Source organism: Cydia splendana, chromosome 10 (assembly GCF_910591565.1).
Source record: "Cydia splendana chromosome 10, ilCydSple1.2, whole genome shotgun sequence".
Lineage (NCBI taxonomy): Eukaryota > Metazoa > Arthropoda > Insecta > Lepidoptera > Tortricidae > Cydia > Cydia splendana.
In genome coordinates, this window is record NC_085969.1 from 649833 (window position 1) to 672587 (window position 22755).

At 36.4% G+C, this 22755-nt stretch overlaps 2 protein-coding genes and 1 long non-coding RNA gene across 3 annotated transcripts in view; 2 read left to right on the top strand and 1 right to left on the bottom strand.

Annotated features, from left to right (window-relative positions):
* Positions 1–22755, top strand: part of LOC134794095 (uncharacterized) — a 304721-nt gene that overhangs the window by 183858 nt on the left and 98108 nt on the right. The gene's annotated exons all lie outside the window — the stretch shown is intronic.
* The window catches only part of LOC134794103 (uncharacterized), a 207212-nt gene that overhangs the window by 61266 nt on the left and 123191 nt on the right, over positions 1–22755 (top strand). The gene's annotated exons all lie outside the window — the stretch shown is intronic.
* On the bottom strand, positions 7942–18748 carry LOC134794471 (uncharacterized). The gene is made up of 6 exons (XM_063766284.1): positions 18619–18748; positions 14920–15109; positions 13827–13924; positions 10360–10466; positions 10068–10234; positions 7942–8040 (listed from the first exon to the last, which is right to left on the bottom strand). Exons 1-6 carry the CDS (start codon positions 18683–18685, stop codon positions 7959–7961), a joined length of 711 nt encoding a protein of 236 aa, XP_063622354.1. The 5' UTR covers positions 18686–18748; the 3' UTR covers positions 7942–7958.

The following is a 22755-nucleotide window of genomic DNA, read 5'->3' on the forward strand; positions in this document are numbered from 1 at the left end:
AGCTAACTATACATAGGTACCTACATTTTTCTAAAGTGGCACATTTATCGATATCGATTCGATATTTTCCCATCCCTCAAGAAGTTAGCAGCCTGCAATGCTGGATCCGGTGGTTGCAACTTATCGCTTCGAGCACCCCTCTAGCTACATAGCTACACTAGCTACATAGTCACATAGCTACACTAGCTACATAGCTACACTAGCTACGTAGCTTCGTAGCCAGCTCGACGTTTAGCCACTTTCAGCATAAATCAAACTTGCATTTGCAAAATGCTTCTTGGCGATTTATGTAAATAAGTAAATATGTTTAGTTATACGTCCAGTTTTTATCAATGGTTGGTAATTAATACTCTACGAGATTAGTATGTAGTATATATTGAGAGTAAATTATGATTTTTAGTAAATCACTATCATTCTAGGGCTATACCTTGGTTTTACTCCCGTCTCCAGATTATCAAAACTTTATTGAAAGAGCGTACTCCCATCTTAAAGGCCGGCAACGCACTTGCAACCCTCCTCGTGTTGCAGGTGTCCATGGGCGACGATATTTGCTTACCATCAGGCGATTCGTCCGCTCGTTTGCCTCCTATATCATACAAAAGACATTGCTGTCATGTATGCGTCAAAAATGCTATCAGTATCACCATGAGGTCCAAAAATAAACCATTCACCTGTGCCTGTCGACCCTACTCACGTAAGGTCCCGTTTAAGGTCTCAGTTAGAAGCCTCTTGGACCCTTTGTACACATGAGTGAGGTGCGACATCTTAGAAATATGTTCAGGTACAAATGAAAGTGCAGGTTTCTTTCTTGTAATCCTTTTATAGTGAAAAAATAATGTTCATTTCGGCGCCTCGAAGAAGCGTAGGTACTTTGCTATTAGAAATGCACACAATGAGCGAGAAAAGTTTTTTTTCTTTCAAGCATGTCAAACTAATAACAAATAAGATGCGGCCTGATTCGAACTATAAGGTACGTCAAAAATTTGCTAAAGAAAAGATACGATATGGATGGGATATGTCAGTGTCAAAAGTGAAGATTTTGTTTAGTTTCATTAACTTGCATCTGTTGAGATTACTTACTATTTTTGTACTCAGCTAAAAGTCACGAAATGTAAGTTTAATATTTTTAAACCACATTGCCGTATTCTTTAAAAAAAACATAGTCATGTCTTATTTTACACTAAAACTGATGGAATAATAAATAAATATTAAATATTATAGGACAATCTTTACACAAATCAACCTAGTCCCACGGTAAGCTCAATAAGGCTTGTGTTGAGATTATCTGGTGATACAATGCACTACGGTACGCGGGACACAATAATCCCAAGGTATATTTGATACACCGAAACACGACTATAAGACCCTGGCAACTAGTGAAACTGGCGAATATAGAAACCGATTATCTAGGGGAAATGACCATTCGACCAAACTGACGAATAATTAAATTAGCACATAAGGAAACTAGCAAATTTACGAAACTGAAGCCTAGCAAAACTGGCGAAAGAGTAAACTGAAGGTTTAGGAAAATGACCCACTAGCGAAATTGTCAACCTAGTGAAAATGACCAGAAGGTAAACTGTTGAATCAGAAAAATTGACGAATTAGGAAACTGACCGGCGATACGCTAATTCGTTAGCATACGTACACAAATTAACTCACATTTATAGACGAAAAAAAAATCGCCATAAATGTGAGTTAATATGTCTTCAAAACGCGAAAGTTTTAAATATTATAAGTTCTAAATAAGCACCTCCTGCTATTTTCTTGATTTTATTACAGTCTCTCGCTTGTTCAGGACGTAAAATTACCCCTCGCAACAACTTTTCCCTCTATTTAGGTATACAAGTAACTATTGCTAACAATATCACAACACGAAAGTTAATATCGTACAAATAATTATTTAGAGTTAGACCAAGAAAAGTCTGCAGCGATATTGATAGCCCACGCAGTGCAACTGTTATTTATACGACATAATTTCATAGAAGTTTGACGTTTAAAATAACACTTGCACTGCGTGGGCTATCAAAATCGCTGCAGCCTTTTTTTGGTTTAACTCTAAGTGGCAGTAGGTAGAATTTACTATTGTAATGAATACTGTTATTTATACGTCATAATTTCATAGAAGCGTGACGTGTAAAATAACACTTGCTCTGCGTGGGCTATCAAAACCGCTGCAGACTTTTTTTGGTCTAACTCTAAGCGGCAGTAGGTAGAATTTAATATTGTAACCGTTTAAAAAGTAATCACTTACCTAAATATTTTCCTCAATATTGTGAGAAAGCTGCCTGTCGAAATTCTAACGCTTTGAATTATTTACATAGATCCCCTCGGATCGATTGCCATTACTAACTTAACACTTGTCTTGTCTGTGCCAAACCATTAAGGCGTACCTATATACTATAATTGCAACCAGGATTACAAAGAATCATGTAAACATCTCCCACAATAATGCCCAAGAAATTGCCTGCCGAAATCCTAACGCGCCGCGATCAATTGAATGACTCACCAGAAACGCTATGAATTATTTACAACCGAGTCCTGTTATTGTTGTTGCCAACTTAACACCTGTCTGTAACAAACCATTAAGATGTATTTAGTATAATTGCAGCCAGGATTACAAAGAACCACGTAAACATCGCCCATAATAATGTCCAAGAAGATTGCCTGCTGAAATTCGAACGCGTCGCGATCAATTGAATGACTCGCTACAAACGTTATGATTTTTTTAGAACCGAGGCCTGTTATTGTCGTTGCCAACTTAACACTTGTCTGTAACAAACCATTAAGATGTATTTAATACAATTACAGCCAGGATTACAAAGAACCACGTAAACATCTCCCATAATAATGTCCAAGAAGATTGCCTGCCGAAATCCTAACGCGCCGCGATCAATTGAATGACTCGCCAGAAACGCTATGAATTATTTACAACCGAGGCCTGTTGTTGTCATTGCTAACTTAACACTGGTTTCTGACAAACCATTAGAGGATAGTGAACATCTGCTTCTCGATAAAAACATAGTCCTCATTTTCCTCCCTAGATACTGACATTATGAAATCGCAACTCGTGTCAATTTTAAACACTCCCTTCGGTCGTATTTCAATTTATCGACACTCATTGCGAATTACCTTTTCGCACGTGTATTGTGCAATGTTTTACAGTACATATGGACCTTTAAATTTTCGACATAGGCACGTATCGTGCTAATTACCGCACTAGGACGGTAAAGTAGCACCAGATGTACTGTAATAGTATATTACATACCTAGGTAGTGGTAACGTAAGATTCGCCTCGACCGATAATTACATGTCACCTGATGCTTTCTTATTTGAAGGCCGAGGTGTGTATACTATTTTTCTGTCCGACGCGGAGCCGAAAAACGGCAGGTTCGTTTAGCGCAGCGGGCCGAAAGTTGACGCTTTCCGGCCGGAGGGTAACAAAATAATTTACATAAAATAACTCAAATACAGATTAAGTACAAAAAAAAAGTGATCGCCTCAAGTATTAAAAATTGATGGGTCCAGTTATACAAGAGAATCATAGACCCTGATAAACATAGGTCCGTGAATTGTACAATGCGAGCCTGCCAAATTATACACATTAAATAAAGAGCCCTTATAGACCACGCGCCGAGTACTATTTGACGTCTGCCCGTAACGTTTAAATGTAAAACTTTATGAAACGGTTTTGTAAAGCTTCATTTTACTACCGTCTCTGAAATAGGACATTTCAGGACTGGAATATTGTGACGGCACGCCACAGAGAACTGGCAATTTAATTTTCTACGGAAACTAAAATTTGAGGGAAAGTATTTTCCAAGGAAATCAAAGATATATTTTAAGAAAATACGTTTTATATTTCTCGTGTAAATATTAGGTCCTTACCTATGAAATTGGCGTTTTTGTTCATAGATATAAGTCTGATCCTAGTTTTTTTTTTTTTACAAAAGTACATACACAATTACAATAAAACTACAGTGCACTCAATAAACAACAATTTTACATACAATTAATTGTTATTTTTTATTGTTAAGTGTTCAGAATTAAGCCTTGAAAATAGGTCTTTTCATGTGCTGTCGGTTCGAGTATTAAAATTACTTATATTTTTCTAATGGTACCAATTTTCAAGAAATGGAGATATTGAAAACATACCTTAAAGGTGTCAAAAATTACTGGAAAAATTTTGTTTGGTTTGAATTAGCCATCAAAAAAATATCCGCAAAATTAATTGTATGGAAATTCGTGTTTCGTTGAAATTCTCCGAACAAAACGCCAATTTCATAGGTAATGACCTAATAGGTGTAGTTGTTAATCATTGTGTAATAATTACATCCTCTACAAACATAATATGAACAACTATTGAAGGATATAACACTTTAAACTCTCGCGTTTTGTACACACAACACAACGTCTGAATTAAAGGTAAAAACAATGAAATTATATCGCGGTAGACCCGTTTTTGTAATTTAATTTGTAACTATTGAAGGAAACGTGCGAAAAAATCCATTTTGTATCTCATAAATAATGCCTAACCCGTAAAGCTACCTTCACACTTCCAGCCCTTAGGGCTGATCTGTCAACGCCATAAAGGGCTCGAGGGGACGTGACGTCATAAATTAAAAGCGCGCGCGCGGTTTTACGGCGGTCGGGTGTTGCCAAACGAAATTAATTAAATTCCGGCATCCAGATGAAAGCCTTGTGCTTAAGCTTGAGCCCTGAATTGTGGTGGCCTGAAGTGTACACAATAATATAGGCACGGATTTCCGATATTGACATTGACCTTTGTTTGAAGTACGGCCGATAAAAGAGCATTCCACGAGAACGTCGCTTACGTAACGCCATTCATCAAATGCTTCTGAAAACGGTGAAAAAGTGATTTTGGGTCTGGTCATTTTCATGACTTGGCTAACTAATTAGCGGTATATTCTGCGGCTTTATGCATTATAAGTACTAAGGTAGCGGTCAAACAAGTCAAAAGCGTTATGTTAGCGACATTCTCGAATGGTCCCAAATAGATACTTATACAAATGAGTGAAATTACCTAAACAATTTTATTTTTAAGATTTAAATTATAGTAGAAATTGACTTCTCTGGATCATAAAATAAGTTTATTTATTCGGAAGACATGATCAATTTAATATTTTCATATTCAAATCGAGTAAATTTTTATTCGGCAGTATTAATGACGGGTGAAAATAACTGAAACGTAACCGCACGCGTATACTTTTTGTGTTAAATGAAAATTAGGACATTTCAATGTTTTATACTACTGTAACGTATATGTTTATTATGTCTACTTGTTCTGTGCAACTTTTTGAAGTGTAAACTTCTTTAGCGGCGCTGAGCACTTTTTGAGGTGGGGAAAAAATGATAAACTCGATTCAGCGTAACGCGTAACGTAACGTAACGCTGACGTCATGTGTCACGGACAATGTTATTCACCAAAGAACTTTAGTAAAACGTATCATAATCAGGTCAATTATTTAAAACTGGACTTTTATATTAAGCAATAAAGCTCAATGTTCTAATCTTGTACGAGCTGAAATACGAGGATCTCACAGTTACATAACTTCATACCTATCATCATCTCAGCCATAAGACGTCCACTGCTGAACATAGGCCTCCCCCTTGGACCTCCATATTACTCCATACCTATCACTCCAATATAATTCAATAAAGCTAGATCTTGATGAAATCGCTAATAAAAGTGAACTCTACTAGTACTGGTGAATAAAACTCAAAATATCATGACCTATATATGATGAAATATATTTAGATGCGAGGTCTGCAAGGTAACTTTACAATTTCTATTCGAATTTCAAACAATTAACGCTACAAATTTAAGCTCACTGGCCAGCAACTTCGGAACTAAAGTTTTTCAATAGAAAGGAGGATGGGTCAATTATACATAGTGCTGCAGACATTTTGGACTAGTCATTGAGTTTTCACTTCTGTCGGCACTCCCGGAGTGCAACCCGTTTTTTTTTTTATTACTTACGTATACTAGCACTTTCCTAAAATAAACTTCAAAGTAACAACCTACTGAAGAACGTACTTAAATTCCAAACACCCACTAAAGTAGTTTATAAAAGAGTTATTAGTAAATACGAGTATATGACTCGGGTCATCTATAGGTACTCAAAGCTTGTCCAACTTGAAAATCCCAAGTAATTTCCGATAAAAAAGCTTTGTTGAACCCGAAGCCCGAAGCCCGGCATGTTTTCCAACCTTGTTAGCCTGTTGAGATGTTTTTCAAACGCATGCAGTATTGCAGGCACTCAGGAATGAAGTTCAAACTTTATATGTTGGTGCAGTGCAAAAGCCAAATGGCATACTCTGGAGTTCGTATGAGCTAACAAAAGTTGCGGAAGCAGTTATTTTAACTTTATTTGCGAAGGTAATATCTTTGTATGTTGTTGGGCGATAAAAGGTAAACAGTTTAGAATAATAATATTCTTTAAGTGTGAAATGTAACCTTTTTACCGTTTTCTTGACTTTTCATTATTTTTGGTATATTTCTTTATCCAAATAGAATTGGTGAATGACCTGATTGAAATAACCTTATCACAGTGTTATACTTTGGTATCTCGAACTTCAACATTTATTCAGCAAATAGGCCACAAGGGCACTTTTACACGTCAACATTGAATTTACATACAAGCAAAAATAATAACAATACATCAACAATTTTATAAAATACAACTAACTGCAACTACCAATTCAAACTAACTTATTACAACTTGGATTGGGTATAGTCAAATCGTTGATAATCGTATAGTTAAATTATTTTACGGTAAACTCACGTTTTTAGTTATCTAGAGTGTAATGAATATGCCCTAGAATTAAGTACACAGGCTTACACGCTGTTTATTATTTTCTAAATGGAGATATATTATCTCTACAGTTTAGGTTCTAAAGTGCCTACGAGTATATGTCACAGTTCTACATACATATAGCAGATATGTACTTCTGACGCGTAGCCTGAACTGTTACTTTTGGTGTTCACTATACGAATATAAACGTTGTCGACACGTGGCCATCCCAGAACTTTTAGCCTCTTGGCACACAAATTTCGTTATTGAAAATGTGTTTATCCGTCGAAACTCGTCTGCGTCCACAGGGGCGTTGGGCTGCTAATTTATCGTCGTCCATATTTCACGGCGGAGGCTGGAGCACATTTTTAATTATTATCCTAACTAATAGCCCTTTCGAACCATTAAATCCGGTAACGGGGGGATTTTGGGAAGACGTTTATACTTACAGAGATTTTTTAAGATTTAACTGATCTAAGTATTTAACTAAATCAGCGATTTAATTTATGTGGCGAGAAGTTTTAACTGGTTTCAATGTTTTCTTATTAACTTAACCTACATAAGAGGGCGATTTTTGCCAATTGTTCTCATTTGTTTCTTTCATCAGGTTTCTGTTTAACCACAAGTCTGCGTACGAGCCCTAAATTATCGTTAAGTAGTCGTTCTCTGTTCGATTACAAATCTGTATAGTTATAAATTTCACTTTCCGTCTATGGATGTTTACCCCGGTATTGGCTGTTGTATTTATTATAAATGTTGCTGTAAAAGAGCCTTTCAGGCCCACTGGCAGAATAAATTTTAGAATTTTGAATATACATCCATTGATGAAATTAATAATGTGATAAAAAGTCCCTTTTTAAAGACGTGCTCGTGACGTAATCGTATAGCTCGTACCGTATCGTATGAATAAAAGGAAACACGAAACAAATTGATCCTTGAAAACTTTATTAGCCTTTTATGTAAATACAGCACATCCATCATAACATAACTTGTGCGAAGAAAAGCATAATTTCATCTGAATAATTTGCCCACAAAAATCTTTCTCAACATGTTAGGGTATTTTTCATCGGCTTTTGTTTTGAATTGATTTTATGTTAGTCTGGATTTTTATTTTAATATTTTTTTTTCTAAATTGTTTAAACCTTATTTTGAAAGAAGAACGATTGGGTCTATGAAAGCGAACTGCAGATCTGAATAATCTTCTTCAGGGTACAGCAACATCAGTCTGAAAAAAAAAATGATTTTAGTTAAATAGTCCCTGTAAAATGTTTGATTTATTTCCACATAAGGATTTTTCTAATGGTAAACAAACGAAAAATCTATAATATGTTAAACCAAAACACTTCACAAACACAACAGTGTTTGTGAAGTGTTTTGGTTTAACATATTATATATTTTTCGTTTCTAGCTTCTTGCCCCTTTTTACTTAATAACAGCAACCCTATTGCTGACTATTGTTAGATCTTATGCCATGGCAATAAAGTTCTCGCATGGTCAGCTATCTGCATTGACGATAACAGTAACCATAGATAGATCTTAAAGCCATAGCAATAAGGACCACGATGGATCGGCTAGTATGTGACGATGGTAGTAGCTAACGAAGTACATGGAGTGAGAGGAAGGCAAACGCGCCAACCTGCAGTGTTTGCTTGCTGCCTCTAGGGGGTTCTGCCGTATTCGTTATGTGATGACGTACAGTGAACGAACACTACGAACTTAGTAACACTTTTAGGCTGCATTTCCATCTGAGATATGCTAGGATGCGCAGCGTAGCGAGTCAATATAATCACTTCATTTACCTATCCTCGCTCAGCGCAGCTGAACTGGACAATTCTATTGATTCTTAATATACATTCCTCGCTACGCATCCTCGCTCATCTCTGGTGGAAACGCAGTCTGAAGAACTGAAATGGATATTTCATAGCAAAATAATGGGGGAGTGGGTAGAATCACCAACAAGTCCTATCTACAAGAAAAATTGGTCTGATATTTTTTAAATAAGGTAGGTAATAAAATATGCAGCCGAGAAATAATCCCGGTATTAAGGCCAGGCCACACCGGCTGCGTGTGCGCTAAAATGTTGGCGCCGCGCACGCACACGTCACGCAACCGGTGTGTCGTCTCTCATAAAGAACTGTATATTACAACGCGCACGTGCACGTCCACGTCTACGCACACGCTCCCGGTGTGCACAGGCCTTAAGTTGTGAAAAAAATCTGAAATAAGTTTTATTGTGAAAATGGATGATAAACGTACAAAACTAAAGGAAGGGACTCTACTTATTTTGTAAAATTTTTTTAGGCATTTATTAAGCTTACAAAAGGGAAAATGTTCCGATTCTAATAGCTAAGCCTGCGTATCTTAGACAATAGACAAGTAACTGGACCCTCTAATCCGTGTATACAAACGAAGCCACAGAATACCTCAACTTAAGTCGTACATCAATCTGCGGGTCCTTGAGGTCAATAAGCTGGCATTAGTTAGAGCCTTAAGCCGAAGGGTCAGATATCCTCGTATAATACTTACATTTATCTCTTGTCACTTAGTCACTTTCACTTAGGTACTTTGTTAGAAGGCATATTTATCTTAGAGCATCCATTGAGTATGTTTTAAAAGCGATTTAAAAGTCAAATCTACATTGAATGATTGATTACCTTCACATTCACAATCTTAAGCCTGAGGGTTCTCTGGAAGAGATCGCTTTTTAGCCATAGACCGCCTGTTGTTTACAACTGCTTGTGTTGCTGTGATTTTTCGTATTGTTTTCTTTTATTGAAGTGTGCAATAAAGAGTAGGTATTTTTATTGTATTTATCCTTCACTTGAGTATGTTTAAGCTATACACATCAGCCCATCAGGTGATTGCTACCTTTGATTTCATTTGCATATTTATTAGTGACTGACTGTATTTTTTGTTGAAACCTCGAAACCGAAGATTTGGTTATGCTCTAGTTTCGGCCAAAATCGAACCTTCGGCCAGGATACAGGACAGCAAGTAAATCAGCGGTCACAAATTTAATGACCTACTTTAAGTTATTAAGTTACATAACTAGAGAATGATATGACCCCACAGTCAAACTCATTGTTGAGTTTTGCGGGGCTATGACAATTTTTTGAGAATACCTCTGTATTTATTTATTAAATAAATAAAATAAAACAATGCTTATCATTGTACTGCGCGTAAAACAATGTGTTACATAAGGGACTGTTTTACGCGCTGTAACATTATTTTAAAACTAAAAAAAATACCCACCTTTTAAGAGGTATTCTCTGAAATGCGGTACGGAGTCTGCCGGTGAAGGGTACAGCGAAGTCCCTAGCGGCCTCGACGTGTTGCACGATGTCGTACGCCCAGTCAGAAGCCTGGTTCAATTCTGCAGCCTCGGCATCTAAAGAAGAACAAGTTAGTGACCATGGTCTCTGGTTGTGTGAAGAGTTTTCCCATTTGGGAGGATCTGATTTGTTTAGGCACACCTAAATTCCCAAGTATAAAAAACCATAAAAATAATTTCTGTTACATTATTACCTAACCATTCATCAGAGACATACACAGGGATGTCCACGAGAGCGTCCACTTCTTCCTGGTCCAACACGAGGTAAATGTCGCCTTTCTTCTTGAGCAGAGTGAAGGGGAACGTTACCGATATCGTCGCTGAAACACACGCATGATTACAGTAACACCTATATTCATAAAATTTTCCTCAATTGGCACAAGCCTCAATTGGTTAATTTATGTTTTATCCCTTTCTTACAAATACATGAGTCATGATGACAGATTAAGACAAATGATTAATAGATAATTGTGGCGCGTTTATGAGTAACGCCAATTAGAGATTAATCGTAATATTTTATAAAACGTTTCATTTTACAAACTGAAATAAATGTCATATACGTGACCAAGGCCTCCAGTGCCCAGGGCTGGAATCGAACCAGGGGCCCTCTGGTCCCGTATTATTATTATCAAAAAGTAATTTAATTTATTTCTTTTAATATTTTCCTTCGAAACGGAGAAAAGATTCGGCGATAGTCAAAATATTTCTGTTCTTAAATATTTTAGCGCACATACCTAGGTACTCAATATTAAAAGGGCATCCTTAAAGATTATGTAGCCTTGAACAAGCCGTCGATGGGCCGGGGCCCACTCAGCCGTGCAAAGTTCCCTGACATTTAACCGTATTAAGTCCTACATTAAACACTATAGTAAGGTACCGGTAGATTAGGTTGAATGGTTTATTTATAGCATTTAGTCTTAATATTTTCATTGAAACTATTATTTTACCTATTAGAACTAAACGTTTTCAGAAATAGACATGATTGGCCACATCATGAAATGACTAACGGCTCGATTCGGGAAATGAATTAGAGATTCACTAGATATGAAATAGTAAAGATATGTGACGTTCCGCGGCAAAAGGTACCTTATGGCGGATGGCGCCGCGTTTCGGGAAATGAATTAGAGATTCACTAGATATGAAATAGTAAAGTTATGTGACGTTCCACGGAAAAAGGCACCTCATGGCGGCTGGCGCTTACGTCGCATAGCGCCGCAATAATATTGGAGCGACGTTAATAATAGCGTAAGCGCCAATCGCCGTAAGGTACCTTTACCCCTGGGACGTCACATATCTTTACTATGGGCCCGATTCGGATTTTGAAATAGACATCTATTAGACATCTTTTAGACATCACCAAGATACGATAACGATACGTTTAAGATCTAACCTGTCAAATTTGAAATTTGCGCGATTCTGGAGATACTGTTGAACGATTTCCACAGGATATGACTTAGAGATCCAACTCACATCTAATAGATATCTTACTCTATCTAACGTAAAAGTGACATTGGTTGCCCGAATTGGAGCTCGTTCCCACTATGTCGGATGTCGTGGCGATTTTGAATCGTACGTTCCACTGGCAGAACATTTTATATGAAGCTGTTCACACTCGTCCGACAACGATTTTGTGTCGGATACGACATAAAATGTCGTGCGTTTTGCCAGCCCTCCTAGCCCGGAAAAAAATCGTGTCCTGTCTCGCTCGCGTACGAGTGAATATAGCGCTGTTCACATTTTGTCGGATGTCGGAACGTTAAAAATATGGACAGCCTTTCTTCAGTGCAAATGCAGTCTCTAAATACTGTATTTTTGTAGTTTATGCATCCTGATATCCGAGATAGTAGATCGTTGAATGTACTTATAGACATTCTAAAATAATTGAAAAATTTCACTTCATCACTTCTTAATTCAGCTATCAAATTCTGAAATATTCCTAAGGTAAATCTTTCCCTGAGAATTGGGTACCCAATATCTCCTTTTTTTAACTGCCTCTAATCGTTTCTTTCGCAAATAATACAAAACCACAAACATTTCGTCGACGTTCATCTTGTACTAAGCCTCGCTACCCACTCGAAAAATACACGCCAGCTGCGATCGTGCACGACAGACGACTAGTGGGAACAGTACCGCCGACACCCGATTGAAATCCGGATCCGACATCCGACATAGTGAGAACAGCGGCACCGACACACGATTAAAAATCGCCACGACATCCGACATAGTGGGAACGAGCTCTTGCGCTGCAAAAGAGAACTAGTTGATATCTAAACTATAACGTATCTAGAATGGATCTAGTACGTGTCGTCTCTTGTGAATATCTTGAAGTTCGAATACGGCAGTACATAGATCGTATCTAGTTAATCTCTAATTAATTTCCCGAATCGCGCCGTAATTCTAAGATCTGGTCACGACGTATATAATGTATAACGTTTGACTTACCATTACCATTAAACTCCATGAGAGTGTGTGAGTACTGATCAATGTTTGTAAATTCTGGAAAGAGAGAATACATAATGTTTTTTAATAAGTAGGTACTATTAATATCATAATACTAATATTAATGTGGGGTTGGAATGCATTCCTTAGCTTTCATGATTTTATTTTGAATTATTACTTTTATTTATGTTTTGACAGTCACAATAAGTACGAATTATTGTTAAGTGATTATATACTATGCATAATAATATACATCTAATAATAATCTCTATCTATGCATATTGCAATTAGACCTGTATTCGATCACTCGAACGACATTACTGTAATTGAATAACTAGAGTAGAGTAACTATAAAACATTTCAGAACTCTGAACAAAACAATCTACATCATTCGGGCTTGAAAAAGAAATTTTAAGTTGAAGTTTCATTCATAAATAAACGTCCAACTCTCGCTCGACGTTGTAAAAGGACTTTATGGCAACATTTAACATCATTTTTACGAGTAACGAGCGACCCGGGGTTGAGAAGCGTCGTCACTTGTTGCTAAATTACAACTTTTAGACTGGCTACGTTAGAGGGAGATTTCGGACGGTGTCATGCGATTTAAGATTCATAATAATTGTCATGGTAAATTTGTTCCATAGAGTCGTACAACGCCATATGCGATATGTATGTGCATTTTCACATGCGACGCTTAACTTCACATGGGTAAATCCATTCGACCCTCTCAGCAAATATCTACCTTTTCTTAATACCAAAATCGCATAATCTGGCAAATGGATTTACCTACCCGATTTTGAACTTAAGCGACTCACATCAAGGGGCTCATAATTAGTTACTTAGCGTTTACTTACCTAAACAAATTTAGCATTTTTTGAAGATAGTTGGGATATGCGATATGCACATACATGTGGCAGTGGGCGGGGCACATTGCCCGTACAACCGATGGCCATTGGGGCGGAAAGGTTCTCGAGTGGCGACCACGTACCGGAAGGCGCAGCGTGGGTAGACCCTCCACAAGGTGGACTGATGACCTGGTAAAGGTCGCGGGAGTCCGCTGGATACGGGTGGTGCAACACCGGTCATTGTGGCACTCTTTGGGGGAGGCCTATGTCCAGCAGTGGACGTTCTCTGGCTGATATGATGATGATGATGATGAGTTGGGATATTAAAATACCCACAATTGACTTGTATAATAAGAGAAGGATCTGTGTTTGATGCTGTGACATATAGGGACTAACCTAGCTCGGGCTTCGCGCAGTTCGTGAGGTTCTTCACTTGTTTCATATACACGGGCAACTCCAAAGCCAGGGTCAGCTGCTTGCTGCTGCCGTCCATTCTGTAATCATTTCAAGACAATGGTTTATAAACAAGGACGCACCATATAATCGAGATATATTGCGAAATTAAAACAAGGTTGCAACAATTAATCAAGAATTTTTCTAAAATACTTTAAGGAAATGCTTTTAAATAGTTTAAAGGTCAGGAGAATTTAGCAAACCTAGGACCTGGCTCTTTTCCTCACTCAATGCATTCAAGGTAATGCTGCCAGTGTGTTTTGTATCATGCCGCTATTAGCTAGGGCTGGTTTAAAATTTAAATTTAAAATTAAATATTATAGGACATTCTTACACAGATTGACCAAGTCCCCCAGTAAGCTCAAGAAGGCTTGTGTTGAGGGTACTCAGACAACGATATATATAATATATAAATACTTAAATACATAGAAAACAACCATGACTCAGGAACAAATATCTGTGTCATCACACAAATAAATGCCCTTACTGGGATTCGAACTCAGGACCATCGGCTTCACAGGCAGGGCACTACCCACTAGGCCAGACCGGTCGTCGGTGGTTTATTGTTATATTTAAGATTAAGCATTTATTTGTTGTAGTATAGGTATATGTGAGGGGGCAGCTGATGGAGCCTCACCGGGATGATGGGAATGAAAGGGAGGTACCAGGGTCGACGTAAGGTATTTATTTGAAATAAAAGGCACAATATGTGCCTTGATGATGATGTAGATATCTGGAAGGTGTGCAGGGCCACTAGACGAGCACTATAGTACCGCACATCACTTATGTGTTATGTTTCACTAATGAAAATCACAATTCAACGGTCGTATTTAGAAACTGAAGTACAGTCTGTTAGAATAAATTATGATGTTTATTGATCGAAGTATTAGATCGAACTGATAATAAAATCATTGAATGGAATTTGGAGTAGGATTTGAAGATTATTTGAACGGATTAATCCAGTAGAAACTAAAACACCTCTTATCCTGGTATTACTAGCAAAAACTAGTCTCCATAGCTGCCCTTGCTTACTTACCCAATCCCAATAAGTTCACTCTCAGTCCATCCTTCAATCCTGACGCAGTCGGAACCGTACTGCACGGAGAAGGGCTCAAAATTGTCGATGGCCAGTTTCACATTGCCTAAAAGGACGTTGTCTCTAAGCGCCGTGTATTGGCGTTTGAAGCATGTGAAGTCGGTGGTGTGGCAGGCGATGAGGTAGCGGTCTGTAAAAAAACATAATTACTCACACTTTTAGCTCGGCCCTGTTCGGTCCCCAGTTACTGCTTCGCAGCTTAGAGTCCGCTTCCGGATAGGATCCGTCCAGTCGACATTTTCTTCGATACTTCGACAGAGGCATTATTTTTTGCGAGACTTAACGTGTCACCGGGCCAAGTGGAGTCAAAATGTTATGTGTTGTTTTTCCTGTTGTGTTTTAGGTATTGTATAATATATTTTTATACTACGGCAACAAACTAATGAGATTACATAAGAAAATGAGAAGAGGACGAGAATAAGAGAAAGAGATAAAATAATGAAGGAAAACCATGACAAGTTAATGACAAGCGACAGGCAGACAATACGAACTGGTCCTCAGCACTTTGAAAATGGTGCCCTTACCACTCCAAATCATGTCGCGCAAGTGACTAAAAAAAAAGGTTTAACGTAATAATTTAACTTGACAGGAAACTTGAAAACTGTATTGTGGTCTTGCATGTATGACAAGAAACAAAGTTGTCATAATGGCTGCTTCACAAATTGTCGCGGTGTAAACTTATGGCGACGGCACAATTAGTACTCGCGGGTACAATTTATTTTCCTTTTCCAAACCCTATTGCAATGAAATTGGGACTACCAAAGAACAGTTACATTGATGTTTGCACAAAAGAGCCACACTGGCAATGCTCGCGGTAATTTCATTGTAAAGTTCTCTGCGGAACGGAAAACAAACAAAAATTTGAAAATGGAGTGCGAAGCTGCGAAGGCGCGAAACGAATGTTGGGAAGTATTCGGATTAATGACACTTATAAAAAACACTGTGAATCAGAAGAATGGTGGGAAGCATATTCTCGGAAGTAATAAAAGGAAAATAATTTGAAAATATTGGAAACCAGATTAAATAAGGAAAAAGGAATCCATGAACTTGGCTGTAATACAAAGGCAAAACGGCAATGTCATTGAGTCATGAACAAATGCGCCCGAAACCCAAACATAATGTTTGTCTAGAGTTGTCACTTTGCAGCGATATGACCATTTGTTGTTTTTCCTCTATTTATATATAAGTACGTGTAGTTTTTGCTGTATTCCTCGTGTATTGTTTTAAAATAGTACGTAAAAAATTTGACCCCCGTAGATATCATGTCCTAAAATATCAAGTACATAGTACATATTATTAACATAGTACACTCTAACGAATATAAACTTTATTAGAAGCCTTTTATGTTTCTTATCTTTTTATCTAAAGGTTTAAATATCACAAGAAAGATGACTTTCTTAAAGATAATGTTTCTGCATATGACTTAATTATATCCTAGCATAAACGCGTGTAACACAAATTCTGCCAACATACAACGTCTCACTAATTATTTAAGTCGTTAAGAAACTCATTAATGGCTCCATTAATTATCTGTTATTCATCGCAGGCTTTTGCCATAAATATTAATTGTTTGCGGAATTTTCGTCGTCCCTCCTAGTATATTTTTTTAAGAGTGATATTTTTACAGCTTTTATTTTTTTAGGTACCTACCTACGTACATAAAGAGATTTGTCCGCAAAAATAAGGATAATTCAGTAATGATTAGTTATTTTCCTTACATAATAATATAGGTACCATTGTTACACTGTCAACTGTACATCGGTGAACCTTATGCCTTTTGTAATAAGGTACCGTAAAACGGGGTGAAAAGACACGATTTTCAACTTCAAGGACGATTTTCGCCAATAATCCAAATGATAAAAGTAATAATTTTGTTACCATTTTTTTGAGTCTTGGTTAGTTCTTCAATTTTGCATTTGTGAAATAAATTTTTACCTACCCAATTCAGAGAAAATCAAAGAAAACTACCTGTTTTCTCCATATCCTTAAAACGGGGTCAATAGACACAAGAAAGGGGTGAATAGAAATATTAAGTTTTAGCTGTCATAGGCATCGAATTTAGTCATTATTATGTGGATACTCTATTGGCAAATGGTATATATATCTGTTAAACAGCTATTTGACACAAAATTATTTTTTCGTGTCTTTTAACCCCCAAGGCGTGTCTTTACACCCCTTTGTTGTATCTAATCACCCCCTATGGCGTAACTGTTCACCCCATATGCGTGTCCAACGACCCCTTTATCGCGTAAATTTGCTTGTTATTGTTTTTTTGCAAAAAAATGCTTTATTATAGAGAAAATTTGTGATATTATTTATTATTTAGGTACTACAGATACTATATTACCAGGTTAGCTAACTTTTACTTAGTTAATGTCAAAACATTTACCGCTAGAACAAAGTTCAGACAGGCTTCATTTCTTACCTCGGCGAGACCTTACTTTAGAGTCACAAAAATCTAATTTTAAGGCAGTTTGATTAAGTTTTTTTGGTATCAATGTAGAGAATAAATAGTCTACTTTATACGCATTCCAAAAAATCTAATTTTAGACATGTACGTTTTTAAATATAACAACTGAAAGAAAAAGTTCAAAATTTCTCTATTCACCCCGCGATTTCTGTTCACCCCGTTTTACGGTACACAGTTAGGAGTGTTGTAGTTTGTACCTATATTGACAAAACGGGTTATATCAAGTATACTTGCTAATGCGATTTTTTTACTGTAGCGATATGACGTAAAAATGGCTTTTTTATTAGGTATTTATTTATTTCATATAGGTACTTCATTCCATTCCGCTATTATACAGGACAAATCTAAAAGGTAGAGAACCTAATTTCTAAGGATTTAAAATTATAGAAGCATAAAACAAATTGTGAACATGTAGGTACCTATCGTTGTCCAAAAATAATTTAGCATATAATAATATGTGTGTCAAATCAGTAAGTAAAAATATAGAGGTCAAATTAACTCAAGGTTACGTAAAACATTAATCTTACGAATAAACTAGGCCAACTATTACCATTATAATTATAATTCGTTTCTGAAGTAGGTAATCTAACTTTTTCATAAAATTGTGCTGAGGCTACCTAAAAACCAACACGCGCTGTCTCAAAGGCCTCTTAAAAGCCCTTAAGAAGCCACTTTAAAACCTATATTATATAGAAACGGGTGTATGATCGATCCCTGAGGGACTCCATGAATATTGCATGCGCCGGCCTTGCCAAACACTCCAATAACGCATTTACTACCAAACCGCCTTAGCCGGTCTTCGTATTGGATCAATTGGATGACACTACAGTGTGTGAGTGAGACAGCGCTATATTCGCATATAGTGATGTTCCGCTCATGCTAGTGTGATAACCGCGTTATTATCCTTCTCCTTTAGTCCTTGATATATCTCTATACGGATCGTATTCAAAATTATCATACAGAGACATAATACCTCGTTTTGTTAAGCCATTAAATAACGGAAGATACTTTTTGGAATAATATTAACATCAATAAATTGCTCTGATAATTAGATTAAGATTAATTACGATTCATAAGAGCTTGTTGCTAGGCCTACATGAATAAAGTATATTTTGATTGATTGATTGATTGATTTGTTGCGTAGTCTGATCCGCTACTTTTAAACTTACCCATTTTATCCACGAACTCCCTCCCTTGGCATGCCCAGGCGCACATGAAGAGCACAAATACACGCATCTTGTCAGTTCACGAAAACGTTTAACACTAAAATGTCTTCAGGTGTTAAATGTGACCAGTCAGCGTCACAGTCTTTACTGAGAGACGACTGCGATAACTTTGAATTGAGAAAAACAAACTTATTCTGTTTTACAAACTAGCTTTGCCCGTGTATCCGCCCGCGTGGTGTTCAGTACGTGCCATTTCTCTTTCCTCAATCCGCAAGATGGGTTATTAAAAATAAACCAGGCGTTCTGGAACTGTATTGTATCCATAATTATTTGACAACAGTTTAGCTTCTGATCCTCATTCCTATACTGGAAGAAACCGGTGTTGCCAGCATGAAAAGTTGATGACATTTCCCAATCAGCCTTCAGAAATTTCCACCTACAATTTTCATACATACGTCGACAATAAGTTCGTACCATGAGACTTTTATCGTAATTAAGTAGATTCATGCCCTCGGTAAAGAACGTAAGTTTTACAAAATATTTATTTGGGGACAATTTTTACTTACAAGGGAACGCTTTATATTGTAGATAAAGTACCTCATTACAATTGAAATATTGGTCCAGACATTTTCGAACCACAATTTCCAGTATTTCCACATAATAGCCGATGAAAACTTCTCACAAAATGTAGTTAAAACTTTTCGTTGTTATTTTATTTCTATAGCCTGAAAACAATAACGATTTGTTCAGGTGGATTCTGCCATATATTATATTTTTGAAAACAAACCTTTAACTGTGGCAAATCAGACTTTGATATACTGTGTTTAGGGTTTATTTTCATTTGTGTTCAATGTTAGACCTTGTGGTATTGTCAATGAGTGTACATAGTGGATTCTCATGTTAATTAATTTTGTTTTGTAATTTTCAGTTCGGTTTTAGAGTTAATTATTTTACTATTTTGTTTATTTAATAATTCGTAGCATGATGATTGGTATTGTAGATACTTATATATTACGTTAAAAATATTTTATATTAAAATACGTCCAAGATTTAATTTTGATTAAGTGTATTAAAAATAGTTATAACAAAAAATCATCCTCTCAGGGGATGACTTTGAACCAATTTCCATTTCAGTGGCACTCTACAAGATTTAAATAAGATAAACACGGTCTATAATTATCAACATCTTACGACATTGATTTTATTTTGATACGACTGATCGTGATCACCAAGACGATCGTCAAGTTCGTGTCAAAACCATAACACATTGTTAAATTAGAATCAACCTCCATACGTTCCAGAGCTCTGTAGGACCTTTTATCTGTATAGTACCTATCTCATACTCTCATACTCATACTCATAATCTTCATTGCATATCACATTGTATTACATAGAGTTGTGTACAATATGACACCCCAGGGCACAACAAACAGTTTATTCAAGAGGAGATCGAGTAGTTTTTTGTAGAAGCTAATAAGATTATATTGTATAGGTATTAGGTACTTAATTAACTGCAATTATTGGTCGTGAAAAAATTCTCTATCTAACACTACTGTTATATTTTTTTATTAAGATTCTTCATCGTTTGGTTAACATTGTTTGAATTGTAATAACTCTATTGTTTCAGGTAAGTACAAAAGCAAAAGCAACGATTGGTGTAGGTAACGGCGAAAACAGGTAACTAATTATGGCATAAGAAATTATAAGACAAACCTTCGTATAAATTATAAAAGCTGAAATAAGTATAACTTCTCCCTTATCTGTCCGCTAGTAAAACAAAAGTATCACCAAAACAAAAAACTAATAACAAACAAGATTAAAGCAGCGAAGTTTTTTCCACTTCGACCCCTGGGGTCAGAAATAAGATTACACGATTGGAAGTGGAATCTAATACAAAGGTCGACATAGTTATCCGAACTTCAACCTTATAGCAACTAGGTAAAGATTACCAATAGTCTTTAACTAGGGTTACCATGTCAAGTTTTCTTATCTTTTGGGACATCTACTTACTAATACCTACATTAAGTTTATAATTTTGATGATTGATGCAGATTTCAATTATTATTATGATTTTGTATCATATAATTATGTATAAGTACATTATAAATTTATAACTTAACGGTAAGTACCGCTCATAATTATGTATTTGCCATATCAAAGGAGGAAGAAATTAATATAGTTTATTTACCTTCCATTGAGAAATTTTGTTAGATACATGACAAAATCGCTTAGTACCTCAAATATTAGGTTTATATCTTTAACGATAAAAAGGGATTTCCCAAATATCAGAACATGGCAAAATTCAGTACCTCCTGGAAGTCGAGATTTTCCTATAAATTTGGATCATCTGGCCACCCTGGTCACAAACGCACTTTCTGAAAGTAGATTGTATCGCCAATTTGTCGCGTGGCAAATTGATATATAAATCGTTGGGAAGATTGTTGGAGCACTTTCGTGGGTCGATCGAGAGGGCTCCGGATACTTTGGAGTTCATAAGGCAGTTTATCAGTTATTTTTGTTGTATTTTTACTTTCTTGGAGCCGATATGATCAAAAGGCAAAAATATATCAAACATATCAAGAAAGACAAGTATGGGGACTTACTAGATAAATATGGCGTTCAGAAAATATATTCTGGTGTTCATGAATAGGCTCTTAATTAATAATAACGTAGTTTAGAGAAAAGAACCTAACCTACAAAACTGTCACTATAGTTTTAACTTTATGTCAAAAAACGTAGTTCAATTTAAATGCTAAAAAGTATGGATCGTTTTTGCTGAACTACGTCTAGTTCATTCAATTTACTTAATAATGTTGAATTTTAATCCAAGTACGAGTACCTATTAAATAATAATAGGGCTAGCTTTTGAATGAATTATTTGAATCTATGCACATTGTATGTCACAACATAAAGTTGTCAACTGTATACACACACATACACACATTAATTATTGTATACACACCCTCTAATAACGAAACGATTATGCACATGTGTATTATGTATAGTACAATCCTTGTAAAAACGAAATCATTCATGTTTAAACTTTTAATGTAAAGCCCATAGTCATATTAAACCACCATCTTGTAAATTGTAATCAAACCAGGTACCCCGTTATGAAGCTTACGACGGGCTAACCACATTTACGAAGCAATTTCGAGGCCTTCCAACCACTAGCAGAGTTACCTCGACCTCCTCTTAGCCACAGATACCTCAACTACAAGATGGAGCATCAACTATCAACCCTTATATTCAATGTATTTAATTGCAACATTGATAACGGGGTTTCATATAAAACAACTGGCAGTATCCACTCATGGGCTCTCAGTACTAATTAAGTAGTAGGTATGGGAGCATGACAGCTTATTTCAATTGTGCGTCTATGGCTGTTTAAATATGGGCTGTTGCTGTAAAACATATTATCTTTTATCATATAAATAAAAAAGCTTTCAAAACAATGAAATGTATGAACCGAACCACTGCTAGAAAACCTGGATACAAATCTGGATACTGCAGTTCACAAGTTAACAAGTAAAATTGCATATGTTGTGCCTACTTCGGTCTCTTCGTGAACGTTTCCTAATGCGGTGTCTGTGTGTATAGTGTCCTTTGAGAAACCGCCTGATCCTTAATAACAATCTCGGAGCCAATTTTCTTAAAAACCCGGCAAAAACGTTGCCCTTTCACCCGATAACATTGTCGATTAAAAAGGCTTAAATCACTTTTATATCGTATAATCGTACGACCCTTCCATTTAGCAAGTCTTGTATTAACCTGCAATTGAATTTAAACCGTCAGTTTCAAATTCAAAGTTCATTTTCAATTGGCAACATGAATAATCTCGGGATATTAGAAATGAATGCAAAGGGTTTCTTGTTTTCATCTAAGTTATTTTTAAGGAGTAGGTAATGATTTTTATTTACAATCGACGGCCGTTTTCAGCTTTTTCTTTGTTTTTGTTTTCCTTATTTACGTAAGGCAATGTAAATTAACGATTTCTAGTTAAATATTTGGTGCGCTTGTTGGTTTCGGTACCATCGCCCACACTGTTAACTGTACATCGGTGGACCTTAAGCCTTTTGTAATAAGGTCCACTGATGTACAGATAGGAGTGTTGCTGTTTGTATAGTCAGTTAATTGTTG

Excerpts from the sequence above, each read along its gene's own strand:
- LOC134794471 (XM_063766284.1), bottom strand. The coding sequence starts at position 18,685 with ATGCGTGTATTTGTGCTCTTCATGTGCGCCTGGGCATGCCAAGGGAGG. Across the intron at positions 15,110-18,618 it reads GGAGTTCGTGGATAAAATGG|ACCGCTACCTCATCGCCTGC; the intron begins GTAAGTTTAAAA and ends GTTTTTTTACAG. Across the intron at positions 13,925-14,919 it reads AGTGAACTTATTGGGATTGG|AATGGACGGCAGCAGCAAGC; the intron begins GTAAGTAAGCAA and ends AAATGATTACAG.